The 22,402-nt window shown below is 39.3% G+C and overlaps 1 protein-coding gene across 3 annotated transcripts in view; it reads left to right on the top strand.

The window, feature by feature from the left end:
* Positions 1-22,402, top strand: part of INPP5A (inositol polyphosphate-5-phosphatase A) — a 311,939-nt gene that overhangs the window by 185,532 nt on the left and 104,005 nt on the right. For all 3 annotated transcript variants that reach the window (XM_066619882.1, XM_066619883.1, XM_066619884.1), the window contains exons 7-8: positions 4,175-4,227; positions 7,452-7,571. In XM_066619882.1, coding sequence (XP_066475979.1) covers positions 4,175-4,227; positions 7,452-7,571 — 173 coding nt within the window. The remainder of the gene's footprint in view (positions 1-4,174; positions 4,228-7,451; positions 7,572-22,402) is intronic.

The following is a 22,402-nucleotide window of genomic DNA, read 5'->3' as shown; positions in this document are numbered from 1 at the left end:
GTCTTTTTTCCCTGCCTGCGGGAATCTTGCCTGCAGGTGTATTGGGGGTGCTTGTTGTTTTCGTGCCAATAGTTTGTGGGTACCCCAGGGGGCCGCCGCCCGCACCCCATGACGAGACCCCACAGGCCCAGTGTCATACCTGGTCTCCTACCTCTCAGAATCACCCATTCCTGCCCCCGCCCCAACACCCCTTAGAAGTGTGTTATATGCCGGGCGATATCCATTCACCCGGGCTTTAACTGAATACACTTACCATATTAGTTGCATTGTGTGCTGGTCGTTGGTCACTTTATACTTCGCTTTCATTAAACGTTTTCGGGCAGACACAACAAAGTGTCAAGAATTTGGTGATTTTGGCGGACTTTTCCAATTTTGGTCTAACTTGTCTATGCCTTGCCTTCGGATTGGTTCAAACCACTGTGAGTTTGCTTGCCTCTGCAATTTTATTTTGCCTACCCTTTACGTTGATTCTACCCTGCAATTTTATTTCACCTTGCCTTTGTGTTGATTCTACACTGTGTGCAGAATTTATTAAATCACGTGTGGTGCTATTTGAACTTGTTAGGCGGTATTTGATTTTATCTGGTTTGCTGGACAGGTGTTTGAGTTTTTTTGATGATTGTTTGGTGGTATTTAATTATTGGTGCCAGTATGATGAATTCTTATTTTTACTTTTACAACTGCATGTGTGGTTTTGGCATCTCCAGTCCTTGTATTGTACAACATCCAGAGGTCTTCAGTTCCTGTTGATCTTTAGTACTTTGGGACAGTGACAGTTTTGGACCAGATTCAGCCAGTGTTTATACTAACTTAGCAGATTTGGCCTTCTTACATCCAGCCACCCCTGTATAACAAAGATGAGTGTTCCAAAGAAGAGCAATACCTACCACTTTCATGGTGAATGGGAAATGAACTACTACTTCATCATGGTGAAAGACAAGTGTTGTTGTCTAATTTGTAACGCCCCAGTATCCTTGCCCAAAAAGGGTAATCTGGAACGTCATTATAAGGCTCTGCATAGCAATAAGTTTGATGCTGATTTTTCACCCAAAAGTGAAATTCATAAACTGAAGCTCAAAGAACTTAAATCGAAATTGGCTACTCAGCAACAGTTGATGGCAAAGCCAAGGTCACATTCGGTCAATGCAACCATAGCATCCTTCAAGGTCAGCAACCTGATCACAAAGAAATGCAAACCTTTCACTGAAGGGGAATTTGTAAAAGATTGTTTTCTTGAAGCAGCTGACAATCTTTTTGAAGGATTTAAAAATAAGAAAGAGATCATAGCTGCTATTCAAGGTGTACAATTGTCAAGAAACACCGTCATGCAGTGAATAGAAAAGATGTGTGGAGTCACATCTGAACAATTGTTGGAGGATGTTTCAAATTGTGTTACTTTCTCACTCCAACTGGATGAATCTAGACATAAGAGACATAGCCCGGATACTAGTCTTTATCTGGATGGTTTTTGAAGACTTCAGTGTTAAAGAAGAACTACTTGGAATGGTTTCTTTAAAAGGGAAAACTACCGGTCAGGAAATATTCAGTTCTTTCCATTCTTTTGTGTCAAAGTGTAATCTTCCATTGCATAGACTTGTTTCCATCACTCGTGTGGAGCAAGAACAATGACAGGTTTCATAGCCCTCTGTAGACAGTGTAATGACTTCCCAGATTTCCTTTCTTACCACTGCATCATTCACCAGCAAGTTTTGGCAAGCAAGAGACTCAATACAAAGACTGTCATGGACATCACTTTCAAAATTGTAAATTCAGTTCGTGGAAGATCACCAAAGACGGCTTTTCAATCTTACTTTTGATGAAGGGGCAGCGGAAATCATTTTGCACACAGATGTAAGGTGGCTAAGTAGGCACAAATTTCTGCAAAGATTTTGTGATTTGCTGAATGAAATAAGAAGTTTTTTGAAGGAGAGGGGAGATGACCAAGCAGAGCTGGAAGATGAGGAGTGGTTATGTGATCTGGCATTTCTCGCTGACTTTACAGGCGAACTAAGTGATATGAACCTTGAACTATGGTAAAAACAAATGCATTGGTGAGATGATGAGTAAAGTTTCATTCTACAAGAGCAAATTTGAGCTAATGATGACTGACCTTGCAAACAACAGTTTTGATCATTTTCCTAATATGCAGGACCATCTGGGACAATATCCAAATTTTGTTTTTCAGAACAAGAAGTATGTGACAGAAATCTGTTCTGTTATCCAGGAATTCGAAAATTTGTGTGAATCTGTGTTTTCCCATCTGAAAATGACAAAGAGTGCACAATTTTCCAAAATGACAGATGAACATCTCCAGGATTCTCTGAGACTGGCCCTCATGCAATATTCACCCAACTTCAAAAAGCTGGTGGATGAAATGCAGGCTCAGACGTCTCACTAATGAGCAAGAGCGAAATATTAAAGATTGTGCACGATCACGATTGTGCACGATCAGGTGCAATACTCAACCTAAATTTAACACAAATTACTCAATACAATAATACCTTTATTGGCACATAATAAATAAACAGGTGATCAACTACAACAGTCACTAATAAAATACTTAAGCATAAAAAAGGAAATAGGAATAATACAGGAAAAAGGGAAAAGAAAAAAAGTTCAGGGAGGGGGGATATTTTAATAATATGGGATAAAAAACTGGCAACTGCTAAAGTAATATTTGCCTGATTATCACTAAGTAAGACAAAAATAGGATCAGTAAATGGGCCAAAAGGGTAGCTTAGAAAAGGGCCCAAATATAGCTTCCTGAGTAGACAATGTGCTGGACAGTGGATTAGAATATGTTCGAGAGTGTTTTATTTTATTTTATTGGGTTAAAATTTAATTTGAAACTAATTTGAAACTTAATTTTCATGGTGGTAGATCACCGGCAATTTTGGCTGGAAAAAGTAGATCATGACCTGTTCGAAGTTGGACATGCCTGATCTATGTGGTTACACTGTAACCATAATTAAAATAAGCTCAACTACTGAGCAATTACAAAAAGTTTAAGTTTTTCAATAAAAGCATTTTTTTTGTTTTTGACCTAAGTGTGTTTTTTGTGCTTTTTTTCTTTTTGATGAATTGAGAACACAGTCATGCTGTTGGTGTCCTGGTAACACCATATATTTGAATAAGTCTTCTGCAGGCGTACTACTCAGGGGGCACAGTGGAGCAAAACTCTGTTGTAGTGAAGCTTTATCTGAAAGCAATCAAATGGAACATACCATCTGATCCTCTATTTAAGACACTGTTTTGTGTTTTTTGATGCCAAAAATCAAGGTAAAATAAATAAAATAGAAAAATACAGAAGTTCAAGTAAACGTGCATGGGATTGGCAACCTCTATCACTGTTAAGAAAGCCATTGTCGAAGGCAAACACTGAGTTCCCAGTCAATGAGAACTTAAATCTTTCCTGTGCTCGCTGATTAGCCCTTGTTGGTATCACCAAAGCTTGCTTTTAACCATTCCTTTCTTCAGCTGGACCCTGATACTACAGATAAGCCTGAGGGAGGGAGAAACAGCCTGGGAAGAGACATCTACAGGTGAGAATTAACAGATGAGGAAGGGTTATGCTTCTCCTTCTCACCTGCTGATTCTCAGCTGTAGATATTATCTCTGGTCCCACATTCTTGTTGCCTCAGGAAACACTTTTGGGAACACCCAGTTCTCAAGGTAACAAGTAGTTTTTCCCTCAGTAATGAATATTCAGCTATATTGTGCCTTTAATATATTCTTTCAGTATTATCCATCAAATTATTTAGCGAATGTTCTGTGTTAACCTCTATATCAGCAGTCGCCAAACTCATGACCGCTATTTTACAAAAAGCTTGTCCCCATTTGGACCAGACTTTACCATTCTGCTGCATTCTGTCATCACTTTAACTTCAGTCAGGGACAGGGATACTCTGGGTAGTCACGTCTGCTGGCCAGCATCCCAGAAGGCTGCACAACAAGACGTTCGGGCAACTGCCCAGGGCATCCCTGTCCTCCTATGAAAGTGCAAGTCATGCAGCGACACTGCAGAACAGTAAGGTCTGCTCACGAGGTAGATGGGTTACTCCAAACCCCAGATCCGGCCCCAGGGCCAGGGTTTGGAAGGCCCTGTTCTATACCAACTGACTGATCTTTCTATTTTCTGTATTTTAATGTATTAATATTGATTTTTGTTTTCCAGTGTAAATGGTCTAGAAAAGGCTTCATCCGAACAAGATGGTGTATTACTGACTGGTACGTAATATGAAAGTTATCCAACAGTGCTATATTGTGTCCTAAATTATAGAAAGGAAGTCTATAAATTTGAGCTGTTGAGGCAATGTTATGCAACAGCTTGTGTGTAAGTCACTTGCAAAATAAATTTAAGGCTTTTTGTATTAAGCATTTTTGCACAACAAAGTTGACTTTGCAAGTGGCATGGTTTAGATATGCGATTAATAGCCCCAATTCTATCCCCCACCAGCCCATAGTATGCAGTGCCACTGATGGAGCATGCCTTGCATGCTATGGGGGGGAGGCAACCAGAAAGTTCAGGAGAGGTAAGTAAAAAGTTACCTCCCCATAGGCTGCCCAGCCTTGAATGGGTCTTCTCAGATTCATGCCAGCTATTTAGCTGGTGCCAAGGGAAGGCAGGGGGCATGTTAGACTGGGAAAAGAAAATAGGATTTCAGTGTCTACCGCTGCTGCTAAGATCCTTCTGTGAACCGCCTCAGCTCAGCCCTGTGTCTGCCCCCAAATTACCCAAGATCCCTAAACCAGCCTTGCTGCTGACCTACCTGCTTCAGAATGGATTCAGTAGTCTGCCACTGCCAGCATGGGTTTTCCCTGCTCCCACACTGTCATTAAGGAATCTCCTGCTGACATAGTGGCTCAAGCACTGGTAGCCATAGGACTGGGTTGTTAGAATCTCTATGCGGTGTATAGCTGAATCATGAAAGGTGAACTAATGTAAGTTGGTCCTTTTTCTCTGTAAGGAACCAGGAATCCAAGTTGTAGACAACATTTCACTCATTGTGCATAGGCATCGAAAGTTTAGCTCCAGTATGAAATAAAAACAGTGGATCTCACAATCTACAATGGGAATTGGAATAGTCATTTATAGATTTACAGTCTGCAAACGTTGATTTATTTTTGCTTTTTAATTGGATATTGGAACACCAACAGTCTGAAAAATCTTCCCTTTATATGCAAAATTTACATCTGCCTTCTGTTTCTGTCATTTTCCCCCCTTTAGCTTGTTAGAAACAACTGTTACTAATAAACCAGTAATTTTTTTCCTTAAATGCTATATATTATCTCACAAACAAAAGCAATTAATTAACTGGATAATTATTTCCACAACCTTTTTCTAAGGGGCTAGAATCAGTAGTGCCTATGTATAGTTTATGTATATGCTATGTATAGGTTAAACCATTCATGCTGCATATATTTATCAGAGATAGATGTAGGTTTCACACATTACATTTTCATGATATTCCAGGTAGTTAAGGATTTGCCTATATCTTGCAAAAATATTTGGTAAGACTGTTTGTCAAGTTAAAGAAACCTTATAGCCCAGTCCTATCCCCCACTATTGCCAGTGAAGCAGACGTTCTACCTGTGCAGGCTGTCGCAAATTTGCCATAAAGCACATTGTGACAATGCAGAAGTTAGTAGTGTCAGTAGGAAGACCTGCACCATCCCACTGGCACAACAGTGCGTGCCATAGCAGGTAAGCTCTGTGCCGAGCAGCGGGGGCAGGGGGGCAGGGAAGATGTGGAACAGGACAGGGAAGGACAGGGACAGGGGTGGTGGTGGGTGGATCGGGCCAGGGAAGGGGGTGGGATCAAAGGCAGTGGTGTACACCATATCCTATCCCCCTTCCTGGGCCAGATCCACTGGCACAGGGCAATGCAGATTTGTACCAGGCACATATCCAAGTTACCCTATTGCAGCAGTTGGGGCATACCCCAGGGCAAGAGGCCAAATGTCCCCTTATGTGGAGGAGCTCACCAACATTCCAACTACCCCCATAGGATGCATCGGAGTAAACATTGGCACCACTGCATCGGCGTGGGAGTGGTTGGATAGGATTGGGCTGCCTATTGATTAATCCAGGGCTTTTTAGACTGGGGCATCACAACACCTCAGCCTGTGGGCGCTGGCCTGTTTCCCCTTAAGGGGCAGGGGCAGGGAGGAGGCAGTGGCGTGATCCCTAGGATCACACCGCTCAGGGGGGCTGCAGGGGCTTGGGTACACTTACCAGAGTAACTTGGGTACACTTACCAGCTTCCTTCAGCCTCCCAGGCGGCTGTCTGCAGGGCTCCCCGAAGCCTCACAAGTGAAAGTGGAGCAATCATGCTGTGCTTCCGCTGAACTGGAAGTGGAGCGCGATCACTTTCATTTGTGAAGCCTCGGGGAGCCCTGCGGACAGTTACGCAGCTTCCCGCAACCCTGGGAAGCTGCAGGAGGCTCTGGTAAGTGTACCTAAGCCCCTGCAGCCCCCCTGAGCAGCGTGATTGCACCACTGCCTCCCTCTGTCCCCACTGCCTCCCCCTGCCCCCGCAAGAATTTACTGCGGCTTTCAAACTCCCTGGGAGTTTGAAAACTGCATGTCTCAAACCGTGGTTGTGAAGAAAAAAACATGGTTCTGTGTTTGTTTGTTTTTTACATGATAAATGTATTTATTGCAGCAGTACCCAACCATAGAAGAGGTATTCCCTCCTGTGGAAAGTGAAAAGGCAATACTTCTTCCATGATTGTGTCTGACATCTGGCACAATTACATAAAGCACATTTTTATAAGTACTTGTATTTAAAAATAATAATTTTTTTTCAAAATGCATTGCCTGATTAATCAGGGTGCCTTTTAATTAGTTAGATTAATAAAGTATTATTGAAGTCAATTAATTAAGGTCAGTAAGTTTTTTATCTGTTAATTCAGCAGGTTAGGCAATTGAAGGTTGCAGTTCCAGTAATTTGAGAAGTAATCTTTCAGATAATTATAAAATCCTGTTTTATGCCCATATTGGAAAGGACATGTTAACCTGCATTCATTCTACCTCCAGGCACTGATCCTTGATTCCTAAACTCTTTTTGTTATTTCAGAACAGATGGCTCCATAGTACCTAAATAGGGCTTTTGATAATTTTATGGTTTATTTCCAAATGTAATTTGATATTTGTGTTATGTTATTTGTGAGACTATATTATATGTAAAAGAGTTTAAGTAGATATAAAAGTGTTTAATTTGTCTGTTAAATAAAAACTGGTAGAGCTCTGAATACAGACCAGAATTTGATAATGAAAGAGCTGGATCCAGTTTCATTTTCAACAACTTTTGGTGCTTTACAAGAGTTTAAAAATGAGAGTGTCCTAATCTGTTATGACTCAGGTTGTAGTGCAGGAAGACTGAATACTTTTCTCCTTGCTATTTGTCCTTACTTTATTCTGAGTCAGTCTTTTCTTTCTTTTGTCACAGTGCCTTTGACTTGGTAAACATTCATCTTTTCCATGATGCTTCCAATTTAGTTGCTTGGGAAACAAGCCCATCAGTTTACTCAGGAATAAGGCATAAGGCCCTCGGTTATGTACTTGACAGGTAAGTAGTATACTCTGCTAGCATCTTTTATTCATCTGTATTTTATACTGTACAATACTCTAAATCTAGTATTGTGACTGTTTTTGAAATTCAGCCAGTCTCTGGGACAAAAAGCACAGATAAAGAATAATTAACACAAAAGATTAAAAAATGAAAAGGAGAGTAAAACCACAAACTAAAAAGTCCAGAAGTCCAGTCATATATATAAATGAACTTATTGGATAGGTTTTGCACTATTTCCTGAAAGTCAATGAATCAAAATGACTGAGGGCAAGCAAATTACTCTGTTGTTGGAAAACGAGTCATAAGCAGCACATTTGTATTGTCCCTGCAATCCACAAATCATGCACCCTGAAGTATGGTCTCCTTGGAAATCCCATTGGATATATGGGAAATGCTCTGAAGTTGATGGTTTGTGGAATTCAGTCAGTACGCTGTAATAAAATATATTTTCAGAATGTTTTAATTCATCTTCTACATCACATTTTTAATGTGCCTAGCACTTTCTGGTCATTATTGTGTTTACACCACCCAGTTCAAAGTTAAGGAATTACTATTCCCATTTCATAGGTGAGAAACTGAGGCTGTCTTGCTAAAGACCATGTAGGAGATCTCTAAATGTATCAGTTCTGCACAACTACAGTCATTACGTTATTGCAAAAGGGTTTTAACCTAGACTTCACATCCTAACTATTTTAACTAGCTCTAGCTGGGTGTTGGTAACTAGTTTAGCAAAAGATAAGAATGTATATAAAAAGCCTATGTGAGTGTTTGTGTATAACATAGCACGTCAAATAGCAAATCTTGATTTTTTTTTCCTCATCTAAACTTTCCTTTTAGCATAGTACTAAATATAAGTTCAGTGTTTTGCTACTGGCCAGTTTTTTCTGCTTTCCCATATCTCCTTTTCTTTACTCAAAATGGAGAAGATTGCTGGGGACCTGCTAGGAGAACAGATGAAGATTTTAAAATATGTATTTAAATGAACTTGGCAATGAGTTGGTTTGCTTGAATAGGTCATCTTGGTAAAGGGCTCTTTGTTACTGCCTTGATTTGTGTGTCCTAACCCCTTTGTCCCTTACTGCTTCAAGAGCCCTGCTTTTTCAGCCATATCCTAAAGCCAATCCTGAAACTAGTATGTAGATTCAAATAGTGTGTTTAAATTTTCAAGCAGCAGTGATCTGAGCTCAGTTTTGCATGATCTTTTTCTGTAACTTAAACCACTCAGTCAGTGTGTACTAAATTTGCAAAGCATATTCAGGATCTATTGGTGGTTGTGGTATAACTGTTATGTGTTAAGGGATCTTGAGTATGCACCTCATTTAAGAAATGGGGCTTGCTCCATCAGATTAAGATCCTCCTAGTCCAACATTCTTTGCAAGAATCCCAGCAACCAGCAGGCACTAGGTGGTCCACCGGAAATTGGCCAGTGATCCATTGGTAGCCCATGATTGACCCGCTACCCACCCCTGCCCTAGTGAATGTCATGGTAACAGCCTGCTGAACTGATCATCTGGGTTGATCAATTCAGAAGTTCATACTTTACTTTCAGTTATTACTTTATGTGCTTTCTTAATATCCTTCAAGGGAAAGAATCATCTTTTTGATCTGATTGATCCACTCACCCTCTTTTTTCTTTGTTCTTGTGCTCTAAGGAACTTGAGAGACCACTAAAATGCTTGTGTCTTATTTATGATTTGCTGTGTATTTCTGTTAGCTGTAATGTTTGAACCCTTTCACAGTGCCCTGGCAAGAGTAAGCAAATTGTCCAGTAGCAGCAGCAGCATTAATTGTGGGTCAGAGGTGTTGTTATATCATTAAACTGTGACATTGTCAAAACTAGACCTAGCTCTCCTGTCTTTTATAAGAGAAACTCTCCATTTTAGGTGGCACTACCACTGTGGGTTTGCATTCACATAGATAGCTCATTTTGAGGGAGCAGCCAGCCGCAGATCCGGACCTCCATAGTGAAATGATGGGCTGCCCGGCACAAAAGGAGAGTTCTGTAGGAGCAGTGAATAATGGGAAACCCCTTTCATCAGCACTGCTAACCTTTTGGCAGCCACCAGCAAACTCTATTCTGATCTGCTGATTGGGGAGGACAATACACTGAAGCTCCCTTTGAATGAATGCTACCACCAACAGTGCCCCCATTGAGAAGGTTTTGGGAACCATCTTGGACCATTGTCTGCCATCACTCCTTCAGACAGTAGGAAAAGGGAAAGTGAGAGCATCTATAGGAAAGAAAGTACTTCTTTTCTTGGTTTTTAATCTCTCTTTAAAGCTCTTGGATCTACATTTCCAGCTGAGCTACAGGAGCTATGCGGTGCCAGATAAACACAGAAGGGAGAGGTTTCAAGCCGAGCCTTTAAATCTCCTTATCTGCATGCCCTCATAATGCAGATTTAGTGCTGTTAAAACCAAAGGCTGATAAGTCTTTTCCTCTAAAGCCTTTAAACTGCTAAAGAGCATTTAACAGCAGTGCAGTTCAAGCTCCAGGAACAATACTGAGAAGGAGAAGCGTTTAATGAGCTAAACCCTCACTGAATGAAACTGAAACATCTTTTCACAGTTGATTTAAGTCGCTGGGGGAGTAAGTGAAACAGTCCTGTCTGCTGGATGCATCTTGGCCAATGTGAACACCAGTTAATTGCAGCTATTTATGCAAGATTGAAGTGATTAAAGTGACCATCACAGACTGCATTCCATCTTAATTATTTGCAAAGGAAAAAAATGCACTTTAAAAAAAAAAAAGATGAATTTAGGTATCATGAAAATAGTTGTGCCTAAAATAAAGGAAACACAAAAAATCACATGTTGAACAGTACCTGAAGTACCGTAAATGGTTTAATATTTCAGCTTTTCAAAAATATTAAAATAGTGATTGAAATGAAATGTTGCCAAAGGAAAAATGGAGCACGTGTAGAGCGCGCTCCAAGTATTTTAAAAGTTGTTGTGGAATTGTTTTGTTAGGTGTTTACTGCTAATAGGAACTAATGTAACATGTTCTATAATGCCTTTTGTTTAGCCTTCCTAGTTTCAGATTCAAAGTTTTATAACAAAACTGGCATTGACCCCAAGAAACTTGTCAAAGAAGCCATTTAAGTGGTACCCTATACTTAGACTTGTAACAGCTGAAGTTGATTCTCTAAACAAATCTGATACAAAATTCCCATAATGCATCCCATTACTTTCCAGAAAGGATACATGAATATTTGACTCCAGCTGTAGAAAGCTTACACTTCCCAATAAATTGCAGCTATAAAGTTCTTGTTTGTGATTCTCAAACTCCTTCCGACCACAGAGACGTGAACTTCTTGGGGAGGGTGGGAACTCCTTTTGGTAAAGACATTTTTGGGCAGAGTAAATAAAGAAGAAGATTGGATCCTTTATGAACATTCAGCTATAATAAAAACCAGAATTATGTAACATTCACAAAATTTCGTATTGTTTCGTTCTCTGAAACATCCTGAAGTTATCAAGAGTGGGTGTGGTTTTTCAATTATTTTTCCTTTGCTCATGACAGTACTCTTCTGTTTTCTCTTTGAAATGTAGCTTGGACTAGTTGAACAGAAACATTTTTACATTACAACTGTGAAATCTTGGCATAAAGCCCCCCCTTTGTGACCTTCATTATTTTCTCACAAATATAGTCCATTGTCACATAGCTGAAGTTAATTTGATCAACATTGGGACATTTAACTTTTATGTCCAGTCAAAGGAGCTGTTTCATGCTCATTTTGAGTATTCAAAAGAAATGATTGCCAGAAAAATAATGTTTCTATTAACAATTCAAAGCAATTAGTTTCCCAGGGTGAGGCGATGTGATGCACAGGCTCCACACAGCAATGCTTTGTCATTTTATGGATGCTCATCAGTCAACTGTCACATCTTCTCAAAGACCTGTCCAAGCTAAATGTTTCTCTTTGGGCTTTTCCCAGAACTAGCAACTGAATGAGCAGAAGAAAAGCCACCTTCGTTTCTAGGCAGAGGCAAACCTTGTGTTAAAGATCTGGATCATTTGAGAAATTTGAGGACTTGGAGTGTTTGTAAACACGTCTTTTTTTTTTCCTCATCATTTATGAGATTCTTTTTTAAGGGACAATTCTAACCTAAACAATTCCTTCTGACTAAGATTTTATAACATAGCCAAGTGCATTTTAGCCTCTTGCTAAGGATGCTAAATATACAGAGTATTTAGAAATACAAATTGTCATCACATTGAGCAGTTTTGGGCCTGTCTCATTAACACTTATTCTCTCTGCTTTCCCTGTATTCATTTATATCTATATCACAGGAGTGATATAGGAGCAAATTTGGCATCTTTATACCATATCCCCAAAATAGAAGTAACAAAGTATCTTGTTACTCTTGAGAACATCTCTCTCTCTCTCTCTCTCATTCATGTCACCCTATAAGAACATGACACTACTGGTCAGGAAGTAATGAATGTTTGTTATTCATATAATGTAAACACACAGAGCAGCATCCATGCTCGGGTCTTGTACATGCCCATTCATAGCAAATTATATTTATACAATTGCAGGGCACAGAGAATTTCAGTCCTAGGCCCTAGTTTAAAGACACGTGTGCCAGCCTCCTTGTACCTAGCATAGCCAGAAAATCTCCAAAACTAGTTCTTAATGAAGCGCGAAAGAGAGAGATTCATGAGCGTTTTCGTGTGCTAAAGAGGCTTTCTGGGTTGTGACCATCATGTGAGAATGTATAGTAATCCTTGCTGTCAGAAAAATGTTAAATTTTTTTTCTTAATTCCGTTCTAAAAAAAATTTCTAAGTGCATAATTCTGCTGGGATTATGAATTTGTATACTGGCATACACCGTTTAACGACGTTAGATTAAACACTAGATTTTTAGGACAGAAAGGAATTTTTTTCTCTCATTTCTCACTTATATATATGTATAATGTTTGCATTTTAGGAAACTGACTTGGTTCATTTCTTGGGCCATACAAACTGTAATATGCCTCCCTCCCAGTACTGGAAACCCAGTTTGGAAAATTTCAGAACTGGGGCCATAATTGAGAGGGACAACCAGGGTCATTTGTGTTGTGCCACTAGAGGTGAAATTTTTGAACCAGTGCAAGACAAACCAGAGTGGAAGAATGTTTTTATTAATCAAGAATGAAAATCGAAGGTTCAAAGGCAATCAGATACTGTCGTAGTTCTGACCATAAATGATGCCAACTAGCTATTTGGCAGCATTATTTCCATGAACCACCAGGCAGCTTTCAGGAAACCAAAGTCTTTAAGTTCTGGGAGGAGTATGATTGCAAAGCTCAAACTTAAAGGAATTAACTGAAGAGTCGCCTGAATATTCCAGCTAGGAATAATGGCATGGGCTCTGATTTTATTTTGTTGGTTTTCAGTTTAAATTATGGTTTCCAATTCTTTTGGGAGGTAAATTTGCAGAAGTCATAGTTTGCTTAGCTCTGACACAGCAAGCTATAGTTACAGCAAGCCAGAAACCAAGGGAAAGAATCAGAGCATGCGAGGAAAGGGAAACAAAGGCATGAAGTCAAGGCACAGCCCCAACAGTCAACCATTGGTCATGGTGCCTGATCCAGGATACTGTTGCCCCCATCTAGTAAGAACATTAAGAAGCAGGTTTGCATGCTGAATGGAGAGCTTCCAGCGCATGCAATTGCATCAGCACTGTTGTACTTTGGGGCACAACTTATCTTTGGTCTTGTGATGTTGGCACAAATAATGTACATCCTTATCCACTGTTTGGGGCTGCTGCAAACTGTTTTTTGGTGACTTTCTGGAACTTGTTTCCATGGGACATCTACTTACCTACTTTATTCTGTTCCTTGTACCATATTGAGGAAGTACGGCTTTTTGAGAGTGCTTTTTCTGGGATTTGTAGTATGATTGGAGATACTGGTGACTGTATTTTGCTTTCAGTATGTTTGGGAATGACCATTCTGGTCCCATGTGTTTTATTATTGGCTGGTAGTACAACACTTCCAATAAGTTTTATTAGAAAAAGCACTACAGATTGCACCCTAAGAAATTCTCTTTATGGAAGAGGTTCTATTTGACAAGTATTGCCAGACCTTCGCAACATTGTCTGACCCACATTAACCTTTCTGTCCAGTCTATTGAAGGCAGAATTCCATATGTTTCAGCCATGAATCTGCCAATAACAGGAACATGTTATAGCTTCTCCTACAATACATGAAACTCCAGGGCCACTTCGCCCATTTATAAAACACCCTAATGGTAGCAAATATGGGTTTGCTACTCTGGGCATGCTCTGCTGAAAGCTGCAAGTTGCCATGGCTGTCTGACTCATTTAAACAATATTCACATGAAATAATGTAAATAGACTTGCATGTATAGTATAGAGCAGCGATTCTCAAACTTTTTAGCACTGGGACCCAATTTTTATAACGCCAGTCTGTCAGGACCCACCGGAAGTGATGCCATTAATCTAGAAGTGATGTCATTGTCAAAAGTGACATTATCAAGCAGGAAAATTTTTAGCAATCCTAGGCTGCAATCCTATCTACTCTTACCCAGGAGTAAACCACAATGACTATTATTGTTAAAAACATATGCATAGTAACCTGTTAAAGTACATATCTGTCACATTTCCCCAAATGCAGTCACACACCATGGTAGCATCAAGTCTAATAGATTAAAAATAAAATAGTGAAATGAATGGGGACCCACCAAAAATTGGCCCACAACCCACCAAGTGGGTCCCGACCCACAATTTGAGAAACACTGGTATAGAGTTTAATATAGCACAGATATGCAGTGATGGCTAGTAGCAGGCCACTGAACTCAAAAGTTCCTTGATGTTGCTTATCCAGTTCTTGCTATTGAAGCAGCTAATCTGAGCCTATCGAACAGACCCATGCTTTAAAACCCACTTTTGCATTTTCCAGTCATGTTACAGTTTTTGTGGGTGAACTGCTTCTCTGCAAAACCTGTAAATTGCATATTTAAATCACAAGCATCTGTAGTGCATGTATTTTATTATCAGGAAACAATTCCATGTATAGCATCCTTGGAGATTGCAATTAAAGTAGAGCTGTGTTTTACTGTCCAGAGTTGACAAGTACTTATATCACCTTACATATCTAACATTGTATTAGGTGAATGTCAGTGTCAGATAAGATCATGGTTTTGTCAATAGAAGAGAAATACCGTTTGGACTAAAGAGAGCCAGTTTTCTAGCTCTAAAAATTGATTTTTATAGCTCTTCTTGTAATCCTTTCTCTGAATTACATATATATTATTGATGTGCTCTTTCTTGCAATCTTAATATCTGCTGACATGGTAATTAATTTTAAAATACAGCATTTTTTTTTGTTCAAGTGGCACTATATTGAAATTAAAAGTGAACTCGCATATTAGTTAAACAGGGCTGGCAAATGCCCTATTAAGATGATTACCTAAGCCTCTTGACAACAGCTTTCATCTTGTTTGCTGCCTGACCTTTTCAAATGTTTTCCTATTATTAATAGGTTTCGGCCATTATATCAAAAAGCAAGAGGTTCAAAAATATGATAAAGTTAAGCTTTTTAATGTCACAATTACAACATTACAAACACGCCAGTAAAAGCACTTACATTAGGCCTTTTTCAACTACTATGGCTGTCACCAATTAATTTTTCTTATAAAAACAGATTTTTTTAAGACTGTCGCCCTAGATATATTCTGTAGGCCGTATTTAGCAACAAGTGAAAGCATTCAAAAGGAAAAACACTACCCAGTGTTATAAGATTTCTTTTCAGATTCTTTAGGTTGAAACCAGACATTATGAAAACAGCAGCCCTGCACCTTCTCCTCTGTGTGATCTACAGAGGATCTCCTCTGTGTCATACAGATTGTGTGATGTGTTGATATCACATCGTGAATTCCCCTGGCTTTATTCAACTTGCTCAGTTGGGATTACTCCAGTACCTGCTACAAAATTCTCAAATAAATACAATATACATCTTCTCACATTTCCTGTACTTGGGACTGCTCAGAATGGGTAGCATGGAGTAGATTTACTGATGGGAAATTGTAGGGTTTGCATCACCCTGTGCAACAGCTCATGGCATTACTGCCATGATGGACCTCTTCCTGTACCAGACCATACAGAATAAATTACAATATCATATGCACAGCCTAAATGCAGTGGCATCACTAGGGCAACTAATTAATTAACAGTAAAGGGTCACCCAAAAAAGTAGTGGCCAACTTGATGACACGCAACTGAGTAAGAATCCTAGTATTAGCTCTGATGTATGGAAATGAGAGCTGACTCAAGCTAACACCTTATTGGTTTCCTGCTGTGTCATAATAATACCTCATTGGGTCTCAGAAAAATCAGTCAGCACTGGTCAGTTTTGAGTTAAAGAAATTCACTTTTTGTTGCATAAGGCAGTTGTGTTTTCTAGTTAATTGTCCACAACTTTTTATGGAATATAGATAATCGAACGCTGTTTGGTTCATTACATTCTGCATGAAATTACCTTTCCAATCTTATATATCATGGTGGTATTATTCATAAATACAAATTTTCCAAAAGGTTTCCAAAATTTTGACCACTAGTGGTGTCACACACACACCAAGTTCAGGGTGGTGTGCATAGTTCTTCCTCCCCTTCTTTCGTCCTCACAAAAACTCTGCGGGGTGTGTGAGGCTGAAAGATAACGATGCTTCATGGCTGAACTGTGTCTTGAACCTGATTTAAAAGACGCACTTGCAGTTAAAACAACAAAATTACAATAGTTTCAATATTTTTGGCATTCGAAATGCCTCCACAAAGAGGAACACCTTCATAATCTTAAGGAGAATAACCAAGCATTGAATTGAAGGAGCCTCCTCAGGGAAAGAGTTCCACAGCTGTATCATCACAACAGAACAAGCCCTACTCCTTGAAGCACCCGAGCTTACATCCAAAGATGGCAGCACACAAAGATGGCAGTTACATCTTCACAAAAGATGTAACCTTGAGGAGGACTTACATTAGAGGAAATATTCCTGCAAGCATTGAACCATCTTATATCTATGTATGGTTGACAATATAACCCCATACTTTTTCAACCTTGTACCCAACTATAATTATAAATGTTGTGTATTCAGTCTTAATGTTTTTCTTCAGAGTTGAGATCTCTTTCTAGACCTGCGTAATATAAAACAAATATAAAGTGGAAAATCTTCTACTCAGTAACCTTTCTATGACCTTCATTCTGCTACCACACTAGAAGCCCCTTTCTTCTTGCTGAGATCAGTGGGATTCTGTGTCCTGCATGTATGCAAATACTCCTATTCTTTCTACTCCGTATTGCTTTGTTTAATTTCAGTGACACTGATACCTACTACAGCATTATTTTTGATTAGATTAAAAAGGAAACAGATACTTCTTCAAAGTTTTGATTCAGTAAGGCAAACAGTATAAGCAAAAACCTCACAAAAAAAGCACTGAGGTAATGCAGTTCTCTATGATATTGTTTGTTCTCCTCTCAGTGCCTTAGTATTGCTTGTTTAAAAAGCATGTTTTTAAAACAAAAAATGCTACTTATTTAGTATAGCTATCTAAAAAGGTGGCTTTATAGATGTCGAAGAATCTTTTTATGTCAGCTGACTTACTAAAGTCTTCAGATTTAACCTGTGGAAAGCAACTCTCAGAATGGTTTTGTTTTTTTTAAAAAAGATCACTTTACATTTATTTTGAGAAGCTTTTAAAGTGTTGCTTGGTGTCCCTGCTTAGTTGTACCACTGCTTCTCATATCCGTATGCAGTATTTGCTTCAAATTGTTTTGTTGTGCCTCTCTTTTTTTAATAACTTTTTCATTGTGATCGTGGAATACCCTGCTGTTTTGTGCCGCTAATATCATTGACATACAAGGTGTGTATATTCTGAGGGTTATTACTATCCAGAAACATAGAAAAATAGACATAAAAGGTATCTATAATATTAAACTTTGGCCTCCCAAGTTTCACATAAGATTTAAATAGGTTTTTTGCCTGAATTATTAAATTTTCAAGTTTGTTTCTTCCCTGGAAATACAACAAAGCTTCTTCTTTTCTCTCCTTCTATTCATCTTGTTTGGACATAGGTTGGGATTTTTGTTTTGTTGTTCGTTTTTTTTTTTTAAAGAAAAAAGAGTGGTGGCGGGAGAACCCTCCTTTCAGTGGTGTCAAGCTAGGATGAATCAGCCAGGGGAAGCATGTTTATAGACTGTGTGAAGAACTTTGTCTTTGTGTGGGAATGTTGGTGACACTGTTACTGTTTGCCTGAATGAACTGCGATGACGTGGCTAATAAGGTATCCTGCTGAGCACCACAGCAGGCCTTTCTCAGACCCCCCACTTAATTCCATTCAACTCCAGCCCAGTGTAGCTAATTTTTCCCATTCCCTCAATTCTTTTGGCTCCCTTACAAACAGAAAAGTCAACTTTTCACACGGAAGGCGAGATAAGTGCTTTAGGAAATAATCTTGTAAACAGAATGTTACCTTCTGACCTGCATCTGATACCTTGACTTGGGACAAAACCCGCCAGGCTATTGCATTAGACATGGCTATTAAAGGAATAATGCAGCTGATCCTCCTTACAAAGTGCCCTGAGAAATGGTTTAGCCAGATCACTGTGCCTCTTGTCACACTGAATCATGTTCAGCAGCTCCCAACATACACACCCACACTCAAATAGCTGATATTTAACTCCTCTTCCTCCCCCCTTCTAGCATTCTGTCTGTCTTAGTGGCAGTTTGTGAGGAATGAGTGGTGAAAGCAAGTACAAGTCAATGACATCTCTCCTTGTCTTGTTACTCACTTAGAATGCTGAATGAACTTGAGGGCAGGAAATACATATTTTAGGACCCAGAAAAGTCCGGTACACCTTAACCGCCTTAGTTCAAATTTTGAAGTGCATTTATTGAATGCACGACAATTAAAGGATATATCTCACTTTTGCATTTGAAGGAAGTGGGTTGTAACTTAAAAGCTTGTACTGTATTTAAAAATTGTCTGAAAAAGTGCTACTGAAATCTTATTTTAAAACCAGTAACTGTAAATTAGGTTTTCTTTTTTTAAAAACCTATATTAAAGAATCCAGTTGTAAATGGTCTTTCAGATGCTTCAGTATAGGTTTTTTAAAAAGACCAAATTTTCAGTTACTCCATTTTGTACTGAAAATAAAATAATAAAATCCTACTTAGTTACTTCACATTTTTTTAAATAACTAAATTCCTTAATTAGGAATTTAATAGGCTGGTCTCCTATTGGCCAGATATGTCCTTTATTTTGGCTGCATCTGGCTAAATGGTTTAACTGAATTAACTTAATATATTTTTAAACTTTCAGGAAGATTTGAACTCCCAAATACAGAGCATTTTACATTTAAGAATATGGGCAGCCCAATCCTAAAGGTGCAGCCACTAAGTGCAGCGGGGCCAAAGTGGCTTCTGCTTTCGTCCATACGTTCACCTGGTGCCAAACCATGGTTTGGTGTTGCATTAAACCAGCTCTCAAGGGGCCCAGGGAAGTGATTTTTGAAGTTTCTCTCCCTGCTGATTTTTCAATTAAAATATTAATATCTGTTCCCTTGGAGAAGGTTTGATTATCCACTACCTTATGTTGCCTTTTAGTCATATGACTCTGATTTGGTTATGGCATTAGGGATGCAGAAGTATGATCTAGTTATGCTGATGGAAGAGTTTAAATTTTTTTAAAGTAAGATAAAACCAGTGTAAAAACAGTTCTTTTATTTTTCTGTACATTTGACCTGGATAGGTATTTAATGGCTTACCTGCAACTGGGCCAAAACCAATGTGAAAAGCTGCATATGACAACTGTGATCTTGCACTCTTTAAAGCTGGAGTGTCAAGCATAAACCCATGGGATGGCTGGATGAGGCCCCTGGAAGCTCTTTATCTGGCCCTTGGGCTCTCCAGCACCACCATCAGCTACTCTCAGTTGCTGAGCTGTCCTGGGATGTCACTTCTGAAAAGTCTGCCTACATGATAATTGGGCTTTCCCATATCTTGAAATATGATCAATATTTGTGTATTTTCTCTTTTGTTGTTTGCCACTAATGAGTTCCTAAGTCCTTATTTCTGACCTGCTTAATGACATCACTTCTAGTCCTCAGCAGGCATCATGCATGAAACAGGTTTTGACACCCCTGCTTTAAAGCATGTCCTGAACAACTCCAAGCCCTTAACTACCTTGCTGGCCAGCCTTACAGCCCAATCCTATCCACACTTTACAGGGAGTAAGCCCCATTGACAATAATGGGACTTACTTCTGAGTAGACATGCATAGGACTGGGCTGTAAGTCAGTACTGTAATTAAACTTAAGTACTTATGCACATGAACCAAAGAGAACCCAGAACTCAAACTGGAAGAAATGAGAATATCACAGGCCTTTGAAGCAGTTCTTTCCCATCATTTGTGTTATTCTGGGAATCATCAGGAGGTGTCAATACCCTGATCATGGAAGATGTTAATAAATAAGTAGTTGTACCCAGATCTAGGCTCTGGATGGAGCTGGGCTGAATGTTTACTTCCATGACAAAGTTCCTTGGCCTTTGGAGATTGGGGTTGAGAGACAGTAAAAGCATGCATATCTCACTTTCAAAAAGACATAGGGAATGGTATGCTAAGCTATACTTTAGATAAATTAGAGCATCCCAGAATGTACCAAGGTTTGATGGATGGATGCCTTAAGTTTTTTCCATCACAACTTATGAATGTGAATCATGGAAAATTAATTATTCTGTCAAGAGGAAAATAGAAGCCTTGTTATATGATACTGCCTAAAAGTATATCTTCAGGACAAATGAAGATGAATACTTGCAGTAGTAATGTTGGCCGAGCCAAGCATTTCTGACCGTCTAAAATTCATCAGTATTGACTTGCATACTTAGGTCCAGCCCCACTTACGAATACTGTATGTGTAAATGGCTCTCAAAAATTATCATGGATCAAATCACAGTGGTAGTACAGAGAACATAGTGACCGTTAGATTGATAGGAAAAATTGTTACAAGTTTGTGGAAAGTCAGCAGCTGAGTGTAAAAAATTCTCAAATGCTTGAGGTTTCTTTAAAAGTTATAAATTGTGCCAACATTCAGATATGGCATCAATATTTTGGATCTTATGAAATGCAAAATAAAAATGGCTTCATGCAAGCATTATGAGTTCTCTGCAGTTCTGCCATTCTCTGTTTTTTAGACACACTGCACTTTATGCTTGACACACTGCACATTAACCAAGCTGTGCAGGAAGGAAGGACACCCTGATCCTAAACCTCCTCTTTAGCTGCCATGTTATAAACCAGCCATTTTCAACCACTGTGCTGTGGCACACTGGTGTGCCACGGGTGGTCTGCAAGAGTCTAGGGAAGGATCATTTGTTAGTAGGGCCACAGGGCCTTGTCAATTGTCAAAAAACGGATGGTGTGCCTTGACAATTTTAGTGCCTTGCCAGTGTGCCATGAGATAAAAAAAGATTGAAAATCGCTGTTATGAACAGTGGTTTGGTTGGTAGAGAAACAGAAAATGAGGCAGGTGTTAGGCACACAGCTTTGTCTTGCAATTCAGCAACCCTCTGAATGCTATTTCATATAAATGTAGAATTGGAAGGGACCTGTAAGATCATCATGTCCTGCTCCCTGCCAGGCCCTTCACAGGTACAGTGTCCCCAACTGTTGGCTGTTCAGACCTCCAATGAAGGAAAGTCCTCCACCTTCTAAGGCAGACTGCTCTACTGCCAAACAGTTTGTCCTGTCAGGAAGTTCTGGTGGCTCTTCTGATCTCTCCTTTGTTTCATTTATCATGTGAAACTTTCTGGTACTTGGTTCAGGTATTGTATAATCTGCCTCCAGAGTCTCAGGCAGAGGTCTTTTCAGCCCTGCTACTTTTTCCTTTGACTGGAAGTACCAAGGATTGAGCCTGGAACTTCCATATGTGCAGCATGCACTCTATCACAGAGCTATGACCCCATCTAAGTTAGATCTCTGTGTATGCTAGGATATCTTCTGTATCCTCACATTAGTGCTGAGATCTTTAACTTGACTTGCTGGGGCAGCATTGTAGGATTGGGTCATTGGTTTTGCAGATATGTTAGTCTTTTTGATAATGTGAAACAGGCATCAAATAAAAACTGTGTGAAATAGCACTTGATCCTCCCACTAAGAAACATTAAATTAACACCAGTGACATGGCTTGGCTGCTTTCTTTTTTACACCACTGAAATTTATCACTCTATTGAGTGATTAATTGCAACCTTTTATAGGAAATTTTGATTCATGGTATGTTCAAAAGAAAATTGTAATGCAAGATTACAATAAAGCAACTTCTAAAACTCTCCAGTGTTAGAAAAAAATTCTCACTTCTGCATATATTTGATATTTGATGAGCGGTAGAGATTTATAGTTAACTGCTGAAGTCTAGCAGTTTTTCATATGCTACTGTTTCCAACCCATTCATCAATCTGAGATCACCGAAAACACCCCTGCAGAATGAATCGGATATCCTGTTCTGATCTACCGTCTTTCTTCAAGAAACTTCTTAATGCTAATTCTTTCATTAATTCAGTGATTTTCAACCTTTTTTTTGTCTCACTGCACACTGACAAGGTACTAAAATGGTCAAGGCACACCATCTGTTTTTTGGCAACTGACAAGGCACACCACGCTGTCGGTGGGGGGGCTCGCATCCCCTATTGGCCCTGCTAATAAATGACCTTTCCACAAACTCCCGTGGCACACCTGGAGACCATTCGTGGCACACCAGTGTGCCACGGCGCAGTAGTTGAAAATGGCTACATTAATTGATAGATCAGATCCATGTATTCCTTTCCAAC

The sequence above is a fragment of the Tiliqua scincoides genome, chromosome 3, assembly GCF_035046505.1.
Source record: "Tiliqua scincoides isolate rTilSci1 chromosome 3, rTilSci1.hap2, whole genome shotgun sequence".
Lineage (NCBI taxonomy): Eukaryota > Metazoa > Chordata > Lepidosauria > Squamata > Scincidae > Tiliqua > Tiliqua scincoides.
Note: the sequence above shows the minus strand (reverse complement) of the source record. Positions and strands in the feature narration are given on the sequence as shown.